The sequence below is a fragment of the Engraulis encrasicolus genome, chromosome 13 (genome assembly GCF_034702125.1).
Source record: "Engraulis encrasicolus isolate BLACKSEA-1 chromosome 13, IST_EnEncr_1.0, whole genome shotgun sequence".
Lineage (NCBI taxonomy): Eukaryota > Metazoa > Chordata > Actinopteri > Clupeiformes > Engraulidae > Engraulis > Engraulis encrasicolus.
The window spans coordinates 22,199,577-22,217,076 of record NC_085869.1 but is presented as its reverse complement, the minus strand read 5'-3'; the positions used below and the strand labels follow the sequence as shown (position 1 = coordinate 22,217,076).

The 17,500-nt window shown below is 48.6% G+C and overlaps 1 protein-coding gene across 8 annotated transcripts in view; it reads right to left on the bottom strand.

Moving 5' to 3' along the window:
- tns1b (tensin 1b) overlaps nt 1-17,500 on the bottom strand; it is a 320,407-nt gene that overhangs the window by 166,315 nt on the left and 136,592 nt on the right. For 7 of the 8 annotated variants that reach the window (XM_063213457.1, XM_063213461.1, XM_063213462.1 and 4 more), the window contains exon 3: nt 12,753-12,790. In XM_063213457.1, coding sequence (XP_063069527.1) covers nt 12,753-12,790 — 38 coding nt within the window. Of the gene's footprint in view, nt 1-4,458; nt 4,807-12,752; nt 12,791-17,500 lie in introns of those variants that run through there. The other variant, XM_063213466.1, reaches the window with a different exon arrangement.

The window sequence follows — 17,500 nt, the reverse complement described above, 5'->3', positions numbered from 1 at the left end:
GGGTGCTGAGGTGGCGGGAGTTATGGATGATGAGACTGAGAGAGGCTCGTCCTATTCTCTATGTTAAGTTCAGGAAAAAAAACCCTCTCTACACAGCCAGCAATGCACTCCAACACGTGAAGGAGGTGCCAGGCTTTTACAAACTGTACCAAGCCTTTTAAACGGAAAAAAAGAAAAGAGGGAAAAAAAAGATGAAAGACAAAAGTCTTCCTTCCACACTCGCGTGGCGAGGATAGCATTACTCCCAAAACAGGACCCCCATGACCCAACTAATCACGGGCGCTTTACCTTCCCTTTGCCTGACAAATGACCACAAGGGGCTGTGTGGGGGTCAGCCCTTTACCATGTTGCCATTCTATATCCAATCAATGGCGTCAGGGCTTGACGTTAACTTTTTTCCTCATCACCGGCCACTGTGGCTAGTGGTTTTCCTGAGTCACTAGCCATCAACCCTTTCTGCAAGCCAGAGTTTTGCTGTCATGTTTTTAAATGCAAACAATTGATGCAACTACTGTCATTTGTCTCACAGAAGAATAAGTTGTCTGTCAAATTGGCTAGTGAGACTGAAAGGCTAGTGAGACTGAAATACTAGCCCAGCCAAGTTTTACCAGCATTTGGCCGGTTGGCAGGTGTTAACGTCAAGCCCTGAGTGGCCTGCTGGGCAAGGCGAGGTAACATCAACAACAAACCACAAAGCGGCCTTGATGGAGCCCCTGTACGAGGGGTGTGTAGAGTAACATACCCCACGCAGTATCTCCCCCAGGGAGAGGGGGGACTTTAAAGAGTTAATGCTCATGTGGTGAGCGACACTAGCCATTTATAACACACACGTTGGCACACACGCAGATGTGTGCACGCTTACACAAACACACACACACACACACACACACACATACAGGAACTCACACACCCACACACACACACACACACACACATACAGGCACACGCACACGCACACATCATGAGGGATATACTATGTCAAATGGAACATGAAAGTGGTGTGACCATGGGCTGAAAGAAAGAACAGCTGATCAAAACAAAACAAATGACCAGAAAAAAACAGATGACAGCTTAATTACATTGACTGGAAATATCAAATGGCACAGGGTGGACAGATGGGAGAAGCCGAGCTAGATAACACGATAATGTCATTTCCCCACCAATCCGACAACACCGGCCATAATCCAATGTGATCAATAGGCAAACCATTTATGATGGGGCCAGTGAAACATCCCCCTTGTTGTGGGCTTGAAACAAAGTGGAAAAGCCTGGGTTTTGGACAACAGAGACATGTGTCCTGTGACTCCTGCGCAATTGAATTGGAATCATTAGCCCCCGCGTTCAGGGCCGCTGATACAGCTTTGGCTGGGCCCGGGACAAAGACACGTGAAGGCCTCCCCAAATCCCAATACACACAATGTCACCAGGATCTAATTCTGGGCCCCCTCTCTTCCTGGGCCCGGGACAAGTGACCCCTTTGTCCCCCACTGTCGGTGTCCCTGCCCGCGTTCCCTCCAGTATCGAGATAAATTGTGCGACCGGTTCATTTGGACAGGCGGCAGAGGTCTGGGGACCTGGAGACACACGTTAGGTAAAGGAAAGGAAAGGAAAGGGTATTCTCTCTCTCTCTCTCTCTCTCTCTCTCTCTCTCTCTCTCTCTCTCTCTCTCTCTCTCTCTCCTTGTTTCCAGCAAGCCTGTTCTTACACATTGCTGAAACCTGAACCCATTTCATGCAACATTCAGCAACTCCCCAAACGTGCGTGTCACGAGCATGAGCAAGCACACAAACACTCACACATACACACACACTCACACTCACGCACACGCAACATGTACACACACAAACAAACACACACACACACACACACACACACACACACACACACACACACACACACACACACACACACACACACACACACACACGCACGCACACTACCATCCTTATGAGGACCTTCCATTCACTCCAATGCATTTTGCTAGCATTCAAAACTAATGAATGGTAAACTGGGCCCAGACCAAAACAATTCCTAATCCTAACCTGTCAGTAAACAAATGCTTTTGCACTTTTAGTTTTTTCATCAACATATTTAAGGGCTGTGAGGATCGACCGAAATCTCCACACAAACACACACACACGGGCACACCAACCCACCCCTCCCCTCCCCCCCACACACACATACACACACACACACACACACTTATTCTCACACACGCAGGCTAAGCACGCACTCCCTCCCTCCCTCCCTCCCATCGAGAACAGTTTCACACCATTTCCTGAATGGCAGGAAGTCTTACTCCCCCTCAGTCTGCAGCGGCACTAGCAGCAATCACAAGAACAGGAAGTTCACAGATTTAATCCTCAGATGTCCGGAATTTCTTTCTTTTTTTCTTTTTTTTTGGACAACATCTTTTTTATACTATAACTACACTTTCTTTTTTTGCACGAAGCCTAAAAAAGTCCTTCATATATGCGCAAAATAAGTTGTCCTCGTAAGGGCCATCAATTATACATTCACCACAAAATAGTTTCTCCTGACCTCAGAATACCTCAAAGTGGAGCTGAGCGGGAGTGAGGGAAGCGGGGAGGGAGGGAGGCAGGGAGGGAGGTGTTTGAGAGGAGAGACTGCAACATCCAACAGGAAGAGAATGGGATGAGAACGGTTCCATGAGTGCCGATGGGCACACCCTGATAGCGGCGGGCCCCAGTGTGTGAAGGCATTGTTGGGGCAAGGAGGGAGGGAGGGAGGCAGGGGTGGACCTGGGAGCGCAGCGGCGGCAGAGGCCTTGTGGACGTGAAAACCTGAGCGGCACAAAAGGAGAAGTGGAGCCTGGGACTGGGGCTGGAGCCAGGAGGGGGGAGGACCCTAGGGCTGGCAGCAGCCGAGAGGGAAACAGAGGAGTCTGAACCATGTCGACCACTGCCAAATAGTCTCTCTCTCTCTCGCTCTCTCTCTCTCTCTCTCTCTCTCCCCTGCTCTCTCTGTCTTCACTAAACTCTCTTTCTCTCTCTCGCCTCTCTTATCCCTCTCCCTGCCTTCAAAATACTCTCTTTCTCCCTCCTTTCTCTCTCTCGCCTCTCTTATCCCTCTCCCTGCCTTCAAAATACTCTCTTTCTCTCTCTCGCCTCTCTTATCCCTCTCTCTGCCTTCAAAATACTCTCTTTCTCCCTCCTTTCTCTCTCTGTCTTCACTATACACTCTTTCTCTTTTGCTGCCACTCTCCTGCTCTCTGTGTCTCTAAATCCTTTTGTGAGTTAAAATCCCCCTGTCCTCGCCCCAATTTCCATGCCAAACCCAGAGTCTCGGGTCTCGTCTACTCTACGCTCCATGAGAAGATTAAAACCGCTTTGCCCAATATTCTAGAGAAGAAGACACAGCTTTTCAATTACGCCCCAGTAACAAATCATCCGTAAATGACAAAAGACATCCAACATGAGATGTTGTGAGAGGCAAACGAGGCCGGCTAGGGAGATGAGAGTAGAGAAGATGAGTCGAAGAGGGCCCAGAAGAGGAGGGGGGATGTGGCCCATGGCTTGGCCAGAGACAATGGGCCTTGGTGGAGGCACCACACAGGGTATAGTTCTACCTGCCTTCCAAGGTAGAGTGCTACAGTACCTGCCTTCCAAGCCTATATGTACATTGTGAGTCGTGAGAATGTGAGAACAATCGCCTCTTTGAGTCTCTCGCCCTCTCCTTGTCAGGACAGCAACATAACTTAGAATGGAATTCGGACTGATTCCGGAATTTCAAATGAGCTCTTTGACTTGACTTAACATGTACCTTGAAGCAAGGTAGCGAATAGAATGCAGAATTTAGAATAACTATCCCAGCCTGACTGTGTGTGAGTTTCTTCCTCTTCTCTCCTCTCCTCTCCTCTCCTCTCCTCACCCCTCCTCTCCTCTCCTCTCCTCTTCTCTCCTCTCCTCTCCTCTCCTCTCCTCACCCCTCCTCTCTCTCACAGCACACACAGCAAAGCTTGAACACAGAGCTGGGGCGAGCAAGACGAATCCACTTAAAGGCGAGCAAGGCCCGCAGCTTGAATGCGATCGGAAATGAGCCGTGACTTTATCATGGAGCGGATCCGCAGCCGTGCCGCAAGATTGAGAACAGCACTGACTGAGAGACCGGCAGGCCGCAGTGCAGCAGAACACATGAAGCTCGGCTCTGTTATAAACCGAGGCTGGTGTTAACCATAAATAGATAGTGGCAAACCCAAACACAAACTTTTGCAATGCTCTTTCTTTCACAAAATGTTACACAACAACAAATCTCCACCTTCTCCACATTTAACTCTGTTACCTCAAACTAAACAAAAAAACAAAACTGTCTGAATAGAGGAACTTCTTTTGATCATTCCCAGACCCCCCACACCACCACCACCACCACCACCACCCCCCATTCCACCATCTAGTGAGCTCTTCCATTTCACCCCTGAGTGCCATTCATTATGCCCACCTGGTTCAGTCCAAGTCAAGCAGAGGAGATAGGGTCCGGGAGCATCAGCAATTCCAAGTGTCTGTCAGGTCCTGACTCCTGAGTTCCTCAGTGTGGGAGAGTAGTAGAGGCAGCAACAGCAGTGACAGTAGCAGAGTGGAGGCAGCCAGCCGTAGTACTCAGTAGGAGAGAGCTGAGAATGAGTGTGTGTGTGTGTGTCGGTGTGTCGGTGTGTCTGTGTGTGTGTGTAAGGACAGGAGCATGGGAGGCTGCTCAGTCAGTCACCAGGGCCCAGCCAGCACACACTTCCTTCCCACCGCCCAAAAACTCCACCTAGCATGCTAATACGCCCCTGAGTCCCACAAAAAAAAAAAAAAACTTCTCCACGGCAGGCACACTCCCCGACAACAACAACACAACAGCAACGCAAAGCTAGCCTCCCTCCTCCCTCCCTCCCTCCCTCCCCTCGTCTCTCCTTCCCTCTGTTTCTCCTTCCCTCCTCCCTCACCCCCTCCACTCTCCCTCTCTCACCCGCTCCCTCGCTCCCTCCCTCCTCATCTCTCCCTGCGCTCTACCCTTCACAGGCGCAGCCTCCCTGAAGGACAATTAGATTATTACCCTTTCGCCACAGTGTGCTGAGCCCACACTCACTTATCAAAGTCTAATCTCGCTAAGAGGCCGCCGCATCCAGGTTTGATAGCAATACAAATCGCTCAGCTGACTTTAGCCTTGCGAGCGACAAGCCTTCTTTCTTTTATTCATTCTTTATTTCACTTTTTTTCCTCCTCATCCCAAGCCTTCTCTAATTACATTTCCATACGCCTCAGGGTTTTAGCCAAAAAAACATAACAAAAAAGTTACGGTCTAACATTCGCGAATGGAGGCAGTAGGTGAAAAGAGTTGGGCTGCAGACAAGGCAGTAACTGGTAAATCACACACTCGCCTCTCCTGCTCTCCAGCTCTCCAGGTGAGGTGGGAGATGGGCCATGACAAACACACCGCACTGCACAGCACAGCACAGCACAGCACAGCACACTCAAACGCAGCACTTGGAGGCCTGCCGCGTTACGGGGGTGTCAAAAGCAAGGGGCCAGTAAAACAGACTTGAAATAATGCCCACATGCCATAAGTAAGGGAGAGAGAGAGAGAGAGAGAGAGAGAGAGAGAGAGAGAGACAGAGACAGAGACAGAGAGAGAGACAGAGAGAGAGACAGAGACAGAGACAGAGACAGAGACAGAGAGAGAAATCAAACAGAAGGAGAGAGAGATGGTGAGCGAGAGAGAGAGAGAGAGAGAGAGATAGAGAGAGTCAGAAACATAGAAACAGAACATAAAAAAGAAAGACAGAGACAGAGAGAGACAGATGGAGGAGGAGAAGAGACATGAGGCGATGAAGATTTCTTTATTCCTGCATGTGTCTGTGGGGAGAGGAACATGTGGACCGGGAGCCATATCCAAAGGCTGGTTTATTGCTTCTCTCTGATCTCTGAAGAACATTCCAGAAACCTGTTGCTGTTCAGACAGGGGCTGAGGAGGTGAGGGACCTGCCTGAGCTCCTTCAGCCCGTGGGCTCAAACATCAGAAGAAGCTTTGGACTTGCAAGGCTCTGTGTTTCAGTATGGAGGTATTGAGGTAAAGCACAAGTCAACACATTTTTGTCGTTATTATGTTGACCATAACAGATATCTCTGGCAACAAGTGTTTTTATTTTTTTTATTTTTTGTTTCACAAAGGCACAATCGCTGACTCATGGCACTTTTGGCTCCACGGAGAGCACATTGAATCGGAATCTCACTGGAAAGAAATGTGGTTTCTGATGGCTGTATTAATACAATTCTCCATGCTCCTCTGTCCATCCCACCCAGCCCAGGCCAGGCCAGACATATGGGATGATGATGGCACTGAAGAAATTTGGGCAAGGCTCTGGTAAAGTGAGTCACACACACAACTCTCCCACCCAAACATGACAACACATCGTCCAGCTGATCTGATTCATCCTCCCTGAGTCCTCCACGCAGATGCTCCGTCCGTCTGTCTACGAGCAGCACACAGACTTTTTAGGACATGTTTTTTAGTGCAGGACCCAGTTCTAGGAACATCGTTCCTTCAACGTGACCTTCGGAACACTCATGTTTCTCCACACCACAGGGAAGGAAGGTTGAACATAGACCAACGTACGATGTCATTCCCTTAGTCCGCTGCCAAACCTCCAGAAGCAAAACAAAAAACACCACTACTACTAGCAAATGGACCCAAACACACACACACAGTGACTCCAGACCCCAACGCAACCTCCTACCACATTTAGGCAACTCTTCATCTCTCCAAAGCCCCCCAAAAGCCCCAGCTCCAGCTCCTGTGGAGGCCAGGACAATAAACACGGCGGGGTCATAAGTCTATCATTAGTGGCGGCCGCTCAGGCGGCTGAAACCCTATCTAAGAGAAGCAAGGGGCCCCACAGCAAGGCGAACACAACAGAAGGAAATGGACTGAGGAGTCACAGAGACAGTATTAAAACGCCGAACAGAGAGAGGCGACGACTCTCTGCCAGTGCAAACAATAGCAAGACTTGACTTTGGAGTGTGTGTGTGTGTGTGTGTGTGTGTGTGTGTGTGTGTGTGTGTGTGTGTGTGTGTGTGTGTGTGTGTGTGTGTGTGTGTGTGTGTGTGTGTGTGTGTGTGTGTGTGTGTGTGTGTGTGTGTGTGTGTGTGTGTGTGTGTGTGTGTGTGTGTGTGTGTGTGTGCGGGCGTGCGTGTGTGTGTGTGTGTGTGTGCGGGCGTGTGCTTCCATGTGTACGTGCATGACTTTATATGTGTGTGTGCAAGGGGAGAGATGGGAGAAGGAAAATATGTCAGTATTTGTATTTTGAGAGTGCACAACAGACAGACAGACAGACAGACAGACAGACAGACAGACAGACAGACAGATAGACAGACAGAGGACTGAGTGGGGTGATTAGAGGCGACTCATGGTCCATTCATCTTCTCCTCCTCTCCTCTTCTCTCCTCTCCTGCTCTCTCCTCTCCTCTCCCAAGAGCTCTTTTCCAAAATGAGATACAGTATATCCATTTTATAGAATGTTGGGAAATTGACATTTTTGTATTGGGCATTCCATTGAATTGCATTGCAAAATGCATTTTTATGGAGGTTTTACAGTATGTTCTCAAAATATTTGAATGGCAAGAATTCACACATAGATGATAGGACATCTTAACAGTCAATTCCAATATTAAAATGCGAAGAGTCAAAAATGGTGGATATAGCGTTTTGGAAAAGAGCTCTTCTCTTCTCTCCTCTCCTCTCCTCTCCTCTCCTCTCCTCTCCTCTCCCCTCCTCCCCTCTCCTCTCCTCCTCTCTCCACTCCACTCCTCTGCTCTGCTCTGCTCTGCTCTCCTCTCCTCTCATCTTCTCCTCCTCTTCTCTCCTCTCATCCTCTCCTCTCATCTTCTCCTCCTCTCCTCTCATCCTCTCCTCTCATCTTCTCCTCCTCTGCTCTCCTCCCCTCTCATCTCCTCTCCTCTCCTCTCCTCTCCTCTCCTGCTCTCTCCTCTCCTGCTCTCTCCTCCCTTCTCCTCTCCTCTCCTCTCCTCTCCATGTTCTCTCACGGTGCTGTTTCTCAAGCCTCTGCACTCTGCTCATTACTCTGGGAGTGGACAGTAGTTTCCTTCTCAAAACATGCTCTATGGGGCTCAGTGGCCCCTGCTTCCACACCGCAGGCTTAGAGAGGGGGGAGAGGGAGAGGGGAGAAAGAGAAATAGCAAAAGACAAAGAGAGAGAGAAGGAGGAAAGGAGAAAGAGAGAAAGCTAAAAAAACAGACAGAGTACAGATGAGAGTCAGGGAGAGAGAGAGAGGGCAGGAGTAAGACAGAGGGTAATCCAAGGGGGGGAGACAGACACAGAGAGAGAGAGGGAAAGAGAGGGGGGGACACAGAGAGAGAGAGAGAGAGAGGGAGACAGAGAGAGGGAGACACAGAGAGAGAGAGGGAGACACAGAGAGAGAGAGGGAGACACAGAGAGAGAGGGACAGAGAGAGAGAGAGAGAGAGAGAGAGAGAGAGAGAGAGAGAGAGAGAGAGAGAGAGAGAGAAAGAGAGAGAAAGAGAGAGAAAGAGAGAGAGATAGAGATAGAGACAGAGAGAGGAAGATAGAGAGAGAGGACAGAATGTTGCCTTTCCCCTGGTGCTGCGTCCCCCGTGCTGTGCTGTGCTGCACGATGGCCCTGGTCAGTCAGCACTAATACTGAATGTCCTTGGTAGTAATGAGCAGTGCGGTCAGCCTCTGTGTCCTTAGCCTGTGCAGATGCAGTCTAACGACGTACAATATAAAGAACAACAGCGCTGCCAGCAGTTTTGATAAATGGCAGCCAACGTACACAAAGACAGCAGGCCCACGGAGAGGTTTTTTTAGTGGGGGAGAATGTTTCTCAGACACAGAGCACATTTTTGCCTTCAAGTTCAGGGCAATGTCCTAACACAGTGCGATGTGAAATGCACTTACGCTAACCCTTTGAGAGGGCAGCCAAAAACAAAGTCTACACAGTCAGTCTGAAAACAAGCCATTTACTGTAGAAGTTTGTAGAGCTTTTACTAGATTTCACTTGGATGTTTCCACACACAGCTAATCCACACAACATTTTAAGTTTCCATTTACGTAAAGCGTTCTGATTAGGAGTGTGTGCCAACTCCTATAGCTGTGGCCTAATGTACTGAGTGCGTTGCAATATGCGACCTTGCCTCCTCCACTTGCCTCCTCCACTTGCTTCTCTCCTCGTACCAGGAAGTAATATGTCATGATGACATCACTGACAACAGCATCATATTTCAATATCTTGCAAAAGCTCAATTGTAGAGTCTTTTTCTCATTTGCAATTGGGGTGGTGAATGAAAAACAGTCCCTCAAAAGTTGTTGTGGCTAGGCTGACAGCTGGGAAACTTTATCGTTTTCTCCACGGAGGAGGGGCCAGGAGGCGAGACAAGGAGACAAGAGCAAGTGGAGGAGGCAAGGTCGCATATTGCAAAGCACTCACTGTATTCCCTTCTCGACATAGATCCTCTGTGGCTGTGAAGTACTACGTTGCCACCGCCTCCTCCAGTGTTACTCACTTGCGGACTTCGGCTAATGAATAATTTAGTCTCCCACTTAACCTCACTTACCTGTATTTACGACCACCTCGAGACACTCACTTCATTTTTCAGAGTCTTTTGGAAAATGCAAATATATGTAAGGCCAGCTTCAGGTCAGTCACACTGACTTTCAGGCTTTCACACAGTGAAAAAAAACAACACAGTGTTAATTTAACACTCAGAAATTACTCTGGGACCAAATCCACATAAGAATATTATGCTTAATTGATTCTAAGAGTGTTGAGTTAGGACTTTTTTTTTAATGGGACCTGCCTGCCAACGCTCTCTACAACGGGGACAGCGGGGTCGGTGATAGGCATAGGCAGTCAAGGCGGTCGCCTAGGGCACCAAATGTCTTGGGGGCGCCTGAATATCCCACAGAATTAGAATATCAAGACAAATAGAACATTGAGCCTCACATTCACAATGATTATTCATGGGCACATATGTAAGGTGCTAGATTAGCTGCCCTCGATCAGATGTACGATGCTATGCTTACAAATGCCAATCTCTAAAAAGAAAAGGCTGTGCTCGCCTAGGGCACCAAATTGTGTAGAACCGGCCTTGGGGGGGGGCTGAACCTGCCATGAACTGTAACGCCTCACACTTATCCCAGACTCCTCGTGAAAAACCAGGTTATGGTGTCAAGACAAAAAAGAAATATTTCTTTTTCTTGAGGCCTACGGTAATGAAAGGCGCAAATTAACACTAATTCAGCGTTCAACTTTCAGAAATGTGCTGGAGCCTGAGAGGGGGGGTGGTGGGTGGGTTACTGGATGGAGAGAGCTTTGGCAACCAACTGAATAAACTTTGCGACCTTGGAAAAATGTGTCCAGGCCAAATCCTGGTTTTACCTTTCTCTTGTGTTTTCGCATTCATGACAGAAATATTCACATTCATGCCATATTCCACGTTGCGTGAGATTGCGGAGATTTGGCTCTACTGTAACGGCTTCCGTAGAGCGAGATTACTCAATTCAGTCGACTTCCTGCATCTCTGGAAGGTGCACACGAGCATAAAGAGGTTTGTTTGACTGCTTCTGTTCAATCTGTTACGCCTACACGTAAACGCATGTAAAAACAGGCCCAACATTAAAAACCAATTCCATTCATCACTGTAGGATTCTCAATAAAAGAAAACGTCACGATTATAAAACGGCACAAAAATAGTGGCACGAGAGCTACAAATGCTTTTCCCCCACAGCGAAAAACAAAAAGAGAGACAAAAACAAAACAAGTTGAGTCTGAGAGTCTGCGGATGAGGTCATATCTGTGCTCAGGTGCTGTTTGCTAAACCTCCACATCCATCATGAGGACCCAGGGCCAGTTGCCAAGGTCAGGACCTGTCTGAGTGACACCAGTGGTCGGAGCATTTGTTTTTAATGGCGGAGGGTTTAGGCGGAGGCCATGTGTGCGTCGTCGTCATCTCTTATCTGAATATGGAAATAGAGATTTATATTCTTACAGGACGGTGTGGAAACTGTCGCAGTTGTGCAGAGTGATTGCTTAGTCGGATTCCAAATGGGAAAGATCATGTATGAATCTAGCTCTTAGTACGGAGAGGGAAGAATGGCTTCTATTAATTCAGGCAATAAATAAGTCTACTAAGAGCAGCAGCTTGCCCCTGGGTGCTGCTTGCTGGCTTTGACTGAATTCTGATTGTGATCAGACTTGCTCTCATCATTCCTTTCTAATTTACCATGGGTTTCACGTACTCCCAAAGAAGGGCTTGCATGCAGGTCTATAAAGGTAATGGTGAATTAAGGGAGAATGACGTAAGGCTAATAAAAAGTGGAAGAGTTTAGAATAATAAACTTCACTTCATAAAATTGATAATCATCAAATCTTTTGCCCGATCATTAACATACAAATTTATGTTCCCTGGTAAAAAAAAAAAAAAACAATGACCGCAAAGAATAATGCATTTAACGTTCCCATTCGCTCAGCTTCCACCTATTCAACTCCATGCGCTACCCCCCGTGCTCCCAGTCATGCGTGATGACGTGATTCCCCTTTTCCATACGCCCTGCGCCCAATAATGTTGCGGGAGTATATTTGTGTAAGTGCGAGTTTCTGGCAAATTAAGGCCTAATCTGTGGGGGTAAGGGGACACTGCAAGATAAGGGGCCCCAGGAGGTTTTTATTTTGCCTGCAAAACGTCTCATAATGGCCCCGTCCCTCACCGAGAAAACAACGCAAACAGAGCCCGCACATTAACGCAGAGATCTCTGTGGCGTGGAGCGAGGCATTTTTGGGCACAGCCTCACTAAGTGAACCTCGCACCCTTGGTATTTCCTGAGGAGGCAGGCTGGGGCAGCACAGTAGGTAGTGGCGGCTGGGCTGCCTCCCTCCCATACATACACCCACCTCCACCCACACCCACGTCCACCACCACATCCAACCTTTCTTCCTTCCCCCATCCAATCAAACCACCAGCACCAGCTCAATAATGGCTGCCAGATGGAGGGGCTGACAACACCTTTCACTGTTTTCTGTGCCAACTGCGCCACCCATTTGCCTGCTATGTATCGTACGCCTGCATCCAAACAAAAACAGAATCCAGAGGCGAACCCCTTTACGTAAAAAACACCAACTCTGTTTTGTTAATTCTCCATTCTCAATGCGTATCCATTCCCTTGCTCGGAAACACAGAAGGGGTCGCGTGCTCAGACCCCTTCCAAGAGAAGAAGTAGCCTGCGTTTATTTTTAGAAGCTGGTTGATCATGGACAGGCCAGTGGGCCTGGCCAAACCAAACATATGCTGGGACAACGTGCACTTGTTTTTTGAGATTCTTCAGTTCCCCCCGAATGGCGCAGACGGCGGAGCTCGTTCCAGCAGCATACTAACCGTCCCCCATCATCAACACCATATTTCCTTTCTGATAACATTTGCTCGCTTTTTCGAGAAAAAAGGAGCGCAAAAAAATGCATTTTGCAGCATGGCTTAATAAAGAATCTGGACAGCAGACATGGACATTTTTGTAGCAGGACCTCGCTAATGGGCATGTTCCCAAGAAAACATTACTGTGTGATTTTAACCTCTTGCAAAAAAAAGACAGAAAGAAAGTCAGTGTTATCCAACTGCATTCTTGTTGATTGCAACAAGGCGGTAAGTCAGTGAGTTGCATCTGGAGGACCATAATTTATATCAGCGCATAGCAAATAGCCAAAAAAAGAGAAGTAATTTTTCTTACCTTCACCTCACATTTCTTATGGCACGTTAGCCGGCACACTGCAACGAAAACAGAAAAGAGAGAGAGAGAGAGAGAGAGAGAGAGAGAGAGAGAGAGAGAGAGAGAGAGAGCAAGAGAGAGAGACAGAGAAAAAAAGTGTGTTTAGTGACGCTGTTCTTTCTTTTTTTCAGGAATGCAATTTAACACTAAATACTTAATACATTTGCAAACATTAACAGCCAGCCGTGGCAATGCATAATGAAATGGGATGTGGAATGAAACAGAACGAGAGGGGTAGGCTATTCAAGAGCGCACACAGCACACAGGGCTGTGGCCCAAGCACCACAACTTGTTTACCCTCAGGTCAAAGTCAAATATTATTTTCCGTAAAGCGCGCTGATGTTGCCCAGTGTGTGGAGACCGGTGAATATGCTTCTACTCACAGGCTCTGGACTCATTTTTTCTTCCTTTTTTAACAAATATTACACTCTCCACTGGGCCTGCAGACTGCACAGGGTCTGAATGTTGAATGCACCACGTTTTTCAACCTACATCCCCAGCTGTCTGCAGCTCATCATCTGCATGGTTCCCCACGACGGTGCTCGGTGCTGGGGGGTGGGGGTTGGGGGGCAGGCTGTAAGGTGAGGAGCCTGCTGAGCTTGGCTATGTTTGCTACATAAAGCACACACAGTGAACATGTGTGGGCAGGGGCAGGGAAAACCACACGCCCACTCACATATTCCCACAGGTGAGGCGTGGGAGGAGAGAGAGGGAGGGTGTGTGTGTGTGTGAGAGAGAGAGAGAGAGAGAGAGAGAGAGAGAGAGAGAGAGAGAGAGAGAGAGAGAGAGAGAGAGAGAGAGAGAGAGAGAGAGAGAGAGAGAGAGAGCCAGTAAGGACTTCCCAAGCAAAATGTGTTGCCTCATGTAAATGTGGCACGCGCGCACACACACATGCACTTAGACACACACGGATACACGCACACACACACACGCACACACTCACACACACACACACACACACACACACACACACACACACACACACACACACACACACACACACACACACACACACTGCACACACTGTACACTACACACACACAGTACAGTATGGTTGCTTGTTCCTTCTGCCCTCACCCAAACAGTGGGAGGAGCCTCTTCTCTTCTCTAGACAGAGGCCCTTACACAAGCGTACCGTAGAGCACCCTGCCCTTGTCTCCCGGCCAGTGAAATGTCAACGCTATACCCTACTACTCCCTCCTCCACCTCCTCTCCTCTCCTCTCTATTCCCACTCCCTTCCACCCTACTCCACATCTCTCCTGCATGAGGAGGGCACACCCACCCAGGGAAGCCAACAGAGGAGTAGGACAAAAGGGGGTCAGTTGTCCCAGGCCCAAGGAGACCCAGAATTGGGCACTGTATGTTACTGTATGTATCAGTGGTGTAGTCTACGTAGAACGCGGGTATACAGAGTATACCCACTCCAAAATTTCAGGGATTTCAGTATACCCACTTAAAATTGATTGATCCATTGTTTTGAATAGCACAAATATATACAGTATACCCACTTCAAAAAAATGCTCAAATATACAGTATACCCACCATACAAAAGCAGACTACACCACTGGTGTGTATTGGGTGAGGGTGGGGGGGCTTCGAGATGACTTTGTGCCAGGCCTGGCCAAAGCTGGCAGCCATACCAGCAGCCCTGCGAGTGTGACCCACCTTTACTTCTGGGTGGGATTGGGTTTCTGTAGGCCGCTCAGCCCAGGGAGCTAGCTGCAGGGTTGTCGTTCAGGGGGATAAAGTGTGCCTGAGTCACCAGGGCCCCATATATATTGGGGGCCCACATACAGTCTGATTTGTGAAAATATATGGCTGGGGGGGGGGGGTCCATTGAAGCTCATTGTACATAGGGCCCAGAATTGGCTGCTACGCCCTTGGCTAGCTGGGTGCCCATACCCATGCAGGCCTGATCTGAACGCTGCTGCTGCTGCTAAGTGACTAACTGCATTGAACTGAACTGCACCGGCGGCAACTCCATTTGAAGTCTAAGCCCCCCTCTTTTCTCTGGTTCTCTATCTCTCTTGTTCTCGCGTTCTCTCTCTCTCTCTCTCTCTCTCTCTCTCTCTCTCTCTCTCTCTCTCTCTCTCTCTCTCTGTCTCTCTCCCCTTTTCCCTCCACTTTCTTGTTCTCATTGCTCCATTTGCGGTCGTCTTACACCACAGATACAAATAAGAGGTCACAGGGGGGGAAGCACCTGTCACAGAGGGGCTCCATGAAGCTGATCAAGACAAAAAAAAATAGGTACAGCCAGGGCCGTAAGGAGATATTTTCAAATACCGAGGTCAAATACTGCATGCTTTACTGCATACTGTACATGTAGAATGCTTCAAAGTCTTCAGTCTAAGTCTTAAGATTGTTTTAATTGATGACTGTCTTGAGGATAAATGGGGGAAGCGATACAGACTGAAATTGTCATTGTTGATCATACTACATATCGCTTTTCATCATAGATACATTTCTGCATTTCTGAGAAAAATTACAGAGGACATGACCTCTGTGTCAGCATAGGGGCTGAATCAGATTGGTCTTTTGAGGGAGCTGTGGGAAGTAGATGGCTTTTCAAAGTAAGAGGTTAACGGAGTATGCGTGCATGCTTGCTTGCTTGCACTAGCCTGCGCCGCTACTTCGGTATTACGTAATTCTGCGCTGTTCTCTTCCCATCTTGGGTTCACATTTTTGAGCATGTGTGTAATATTTATTATGATTGTTGTGTTTCTTTTTGGCCTTTTTTCATGCGCAGTCGTCCACTTTTTGCAACTGCGAATGTACAGAATGAAAACAGCATATCCTCTCCACTTAGGGTAAGGTTCCCAGGCTTTGTGAATCAAAAAAGGGAGACAGGGAGAGAGGGAGGGAAAGAGGGAGGAAGAGAGGGAGGGAGAGACGGAGGGAGAGAGGGAGGGAGAGAGGGATGGAGAGAGGGATGGTGGTTGGATGGGGAGGTTGGTCAGTCAGAAGGAGAGTGGAGGGATAGTGAAGGGGGGGTCACTGAGAGAGGGAGAGAGGGAGGGAGGGAGGGAGGGATGGAGAGAGGGATGATGGTTGGATCGGGAGGTTGGTCACTCAGAAGGAGAGTGGAGGAGGAGGGGAGGGGGGTGACTGAGGTGATCTTGGCCCGGGGCGAACATACTTCATGGCTTTGCAGGATATTTTCATTAGCATGTGAGCCTCCTCCAGGGCTGGGAAAGGGTGGCCTGCCTGCCTCTCTCTCCCTCCCTCCCTCCCTCCCTCTCTCTCTCTCTCCCTCTCCAACAGTAACTCTCAGAGGCTCAACCTTCTCTGTTTCTCTCACCTCTGTTGCTCTCCCCCCCCCTCTCTCTCTCCCTCCCTCCCTCTCTCTCTCTCTCTCTCTCTCTCTCTCTCTCTCTCTCTCTCTCTCTCTCTCTCTCTCTCTCTCGGACACAAGAACACTCAACAGAGCTGATGCTTGCCATGACTTCCCAAACTTCAAGGGACCCTGAGACATAACAGTGGCCGCTCCAGCCGCCTCCTCCGCCTCCTCCTGGACGGAATTATAACGAGTGGCCCCAAAACAACACGTCTCACCCAAGGCTGGACAGGGGGAGCAATAGGGCCCGGGCACTTTTGGCTTAAAGTCCCCCCCACCCCTTCCATAATTAGTGGGGTAGAACTGACTCACTGGTGGGCCCCGAACCCTCATGGGCTACTATTTACAGTAATGTAAAAGAGGGTTCAGGGCCCACCGGGAAATGCCCGCTATGCCAGATGGCCAGTCCAGCTCTGGTCTCACCCGTTTTCCCCCGCAATTACACCCACCCAGGGAGATTATACATACACACCACGCACAGAAAAACAGAATATTCATTCTAAATCTGTTGACAGCTAAGAAAAAGATGGCTCCAAACCTAACATGACAACATCCTTTGAAAGGCCTAAAATGAAAAACCCCAAAAACATCTCACAGGGGGGTTCCTTTTTAACAGCTAGTGGGCTGGGCAACAAATTCTCCACAAAAAGTTCCACACAGATCCCTTTTGCAATTAAGTCACAGCTTTTCAACGTCTCATGTTATTATTATACACCATTCTCCTATGACGTGCCCTGGGGGCGGGTTGGATGCATAACTTTCTTTCTGTCACAACAGCAGTATACTTCATTGTCAGGGGAAGAATTTACATAATTGCAGCCTTCGTGGCCACCATGTTGTTTCATTAAATTTTAGCACCGAGGCTAAATATGCACTTGAGGGGGGACTCTGGCATAGACGGGGGACAACCAGCCTCTTTTTAGTCTCTAATTAGACGGCTCTTGATGACGCTGAAGGCCCCAGAAAAGAAACGAAAAAACCTGAAACAAGTCAAGGCCAAGGAGATTCCTTGGATTTCTTCACTCTGAGGCATCAGGACTTCAATAGACTGTAAACTTCAAGAGATATTCAAAACACGCCCACAGTGCACTGGTGGTAGTTGTGAGGACGACCACGCAGAAGTTTTAAATAAAAGATGTCCCCGCACTGTAGCTCCCCTCCTCCCCCCCAGGGAGGTGTGCTGTGCAGCGGAAAAGCGTTTTAAATTGGACTCTGAAGACTTTGCAGCAATCAGCTGCTTTGGCCTGTCTCTCTGTCTCACTCATTGCAGCCTAAGATGAACCAGGGAACATGTGTTTAATACAGCTCGGGCGTCGGTGGGAAAACCATGCCTTTGGCGGGCGCTCCATGCAGGGGCCACTCTGCTCCTCTGGT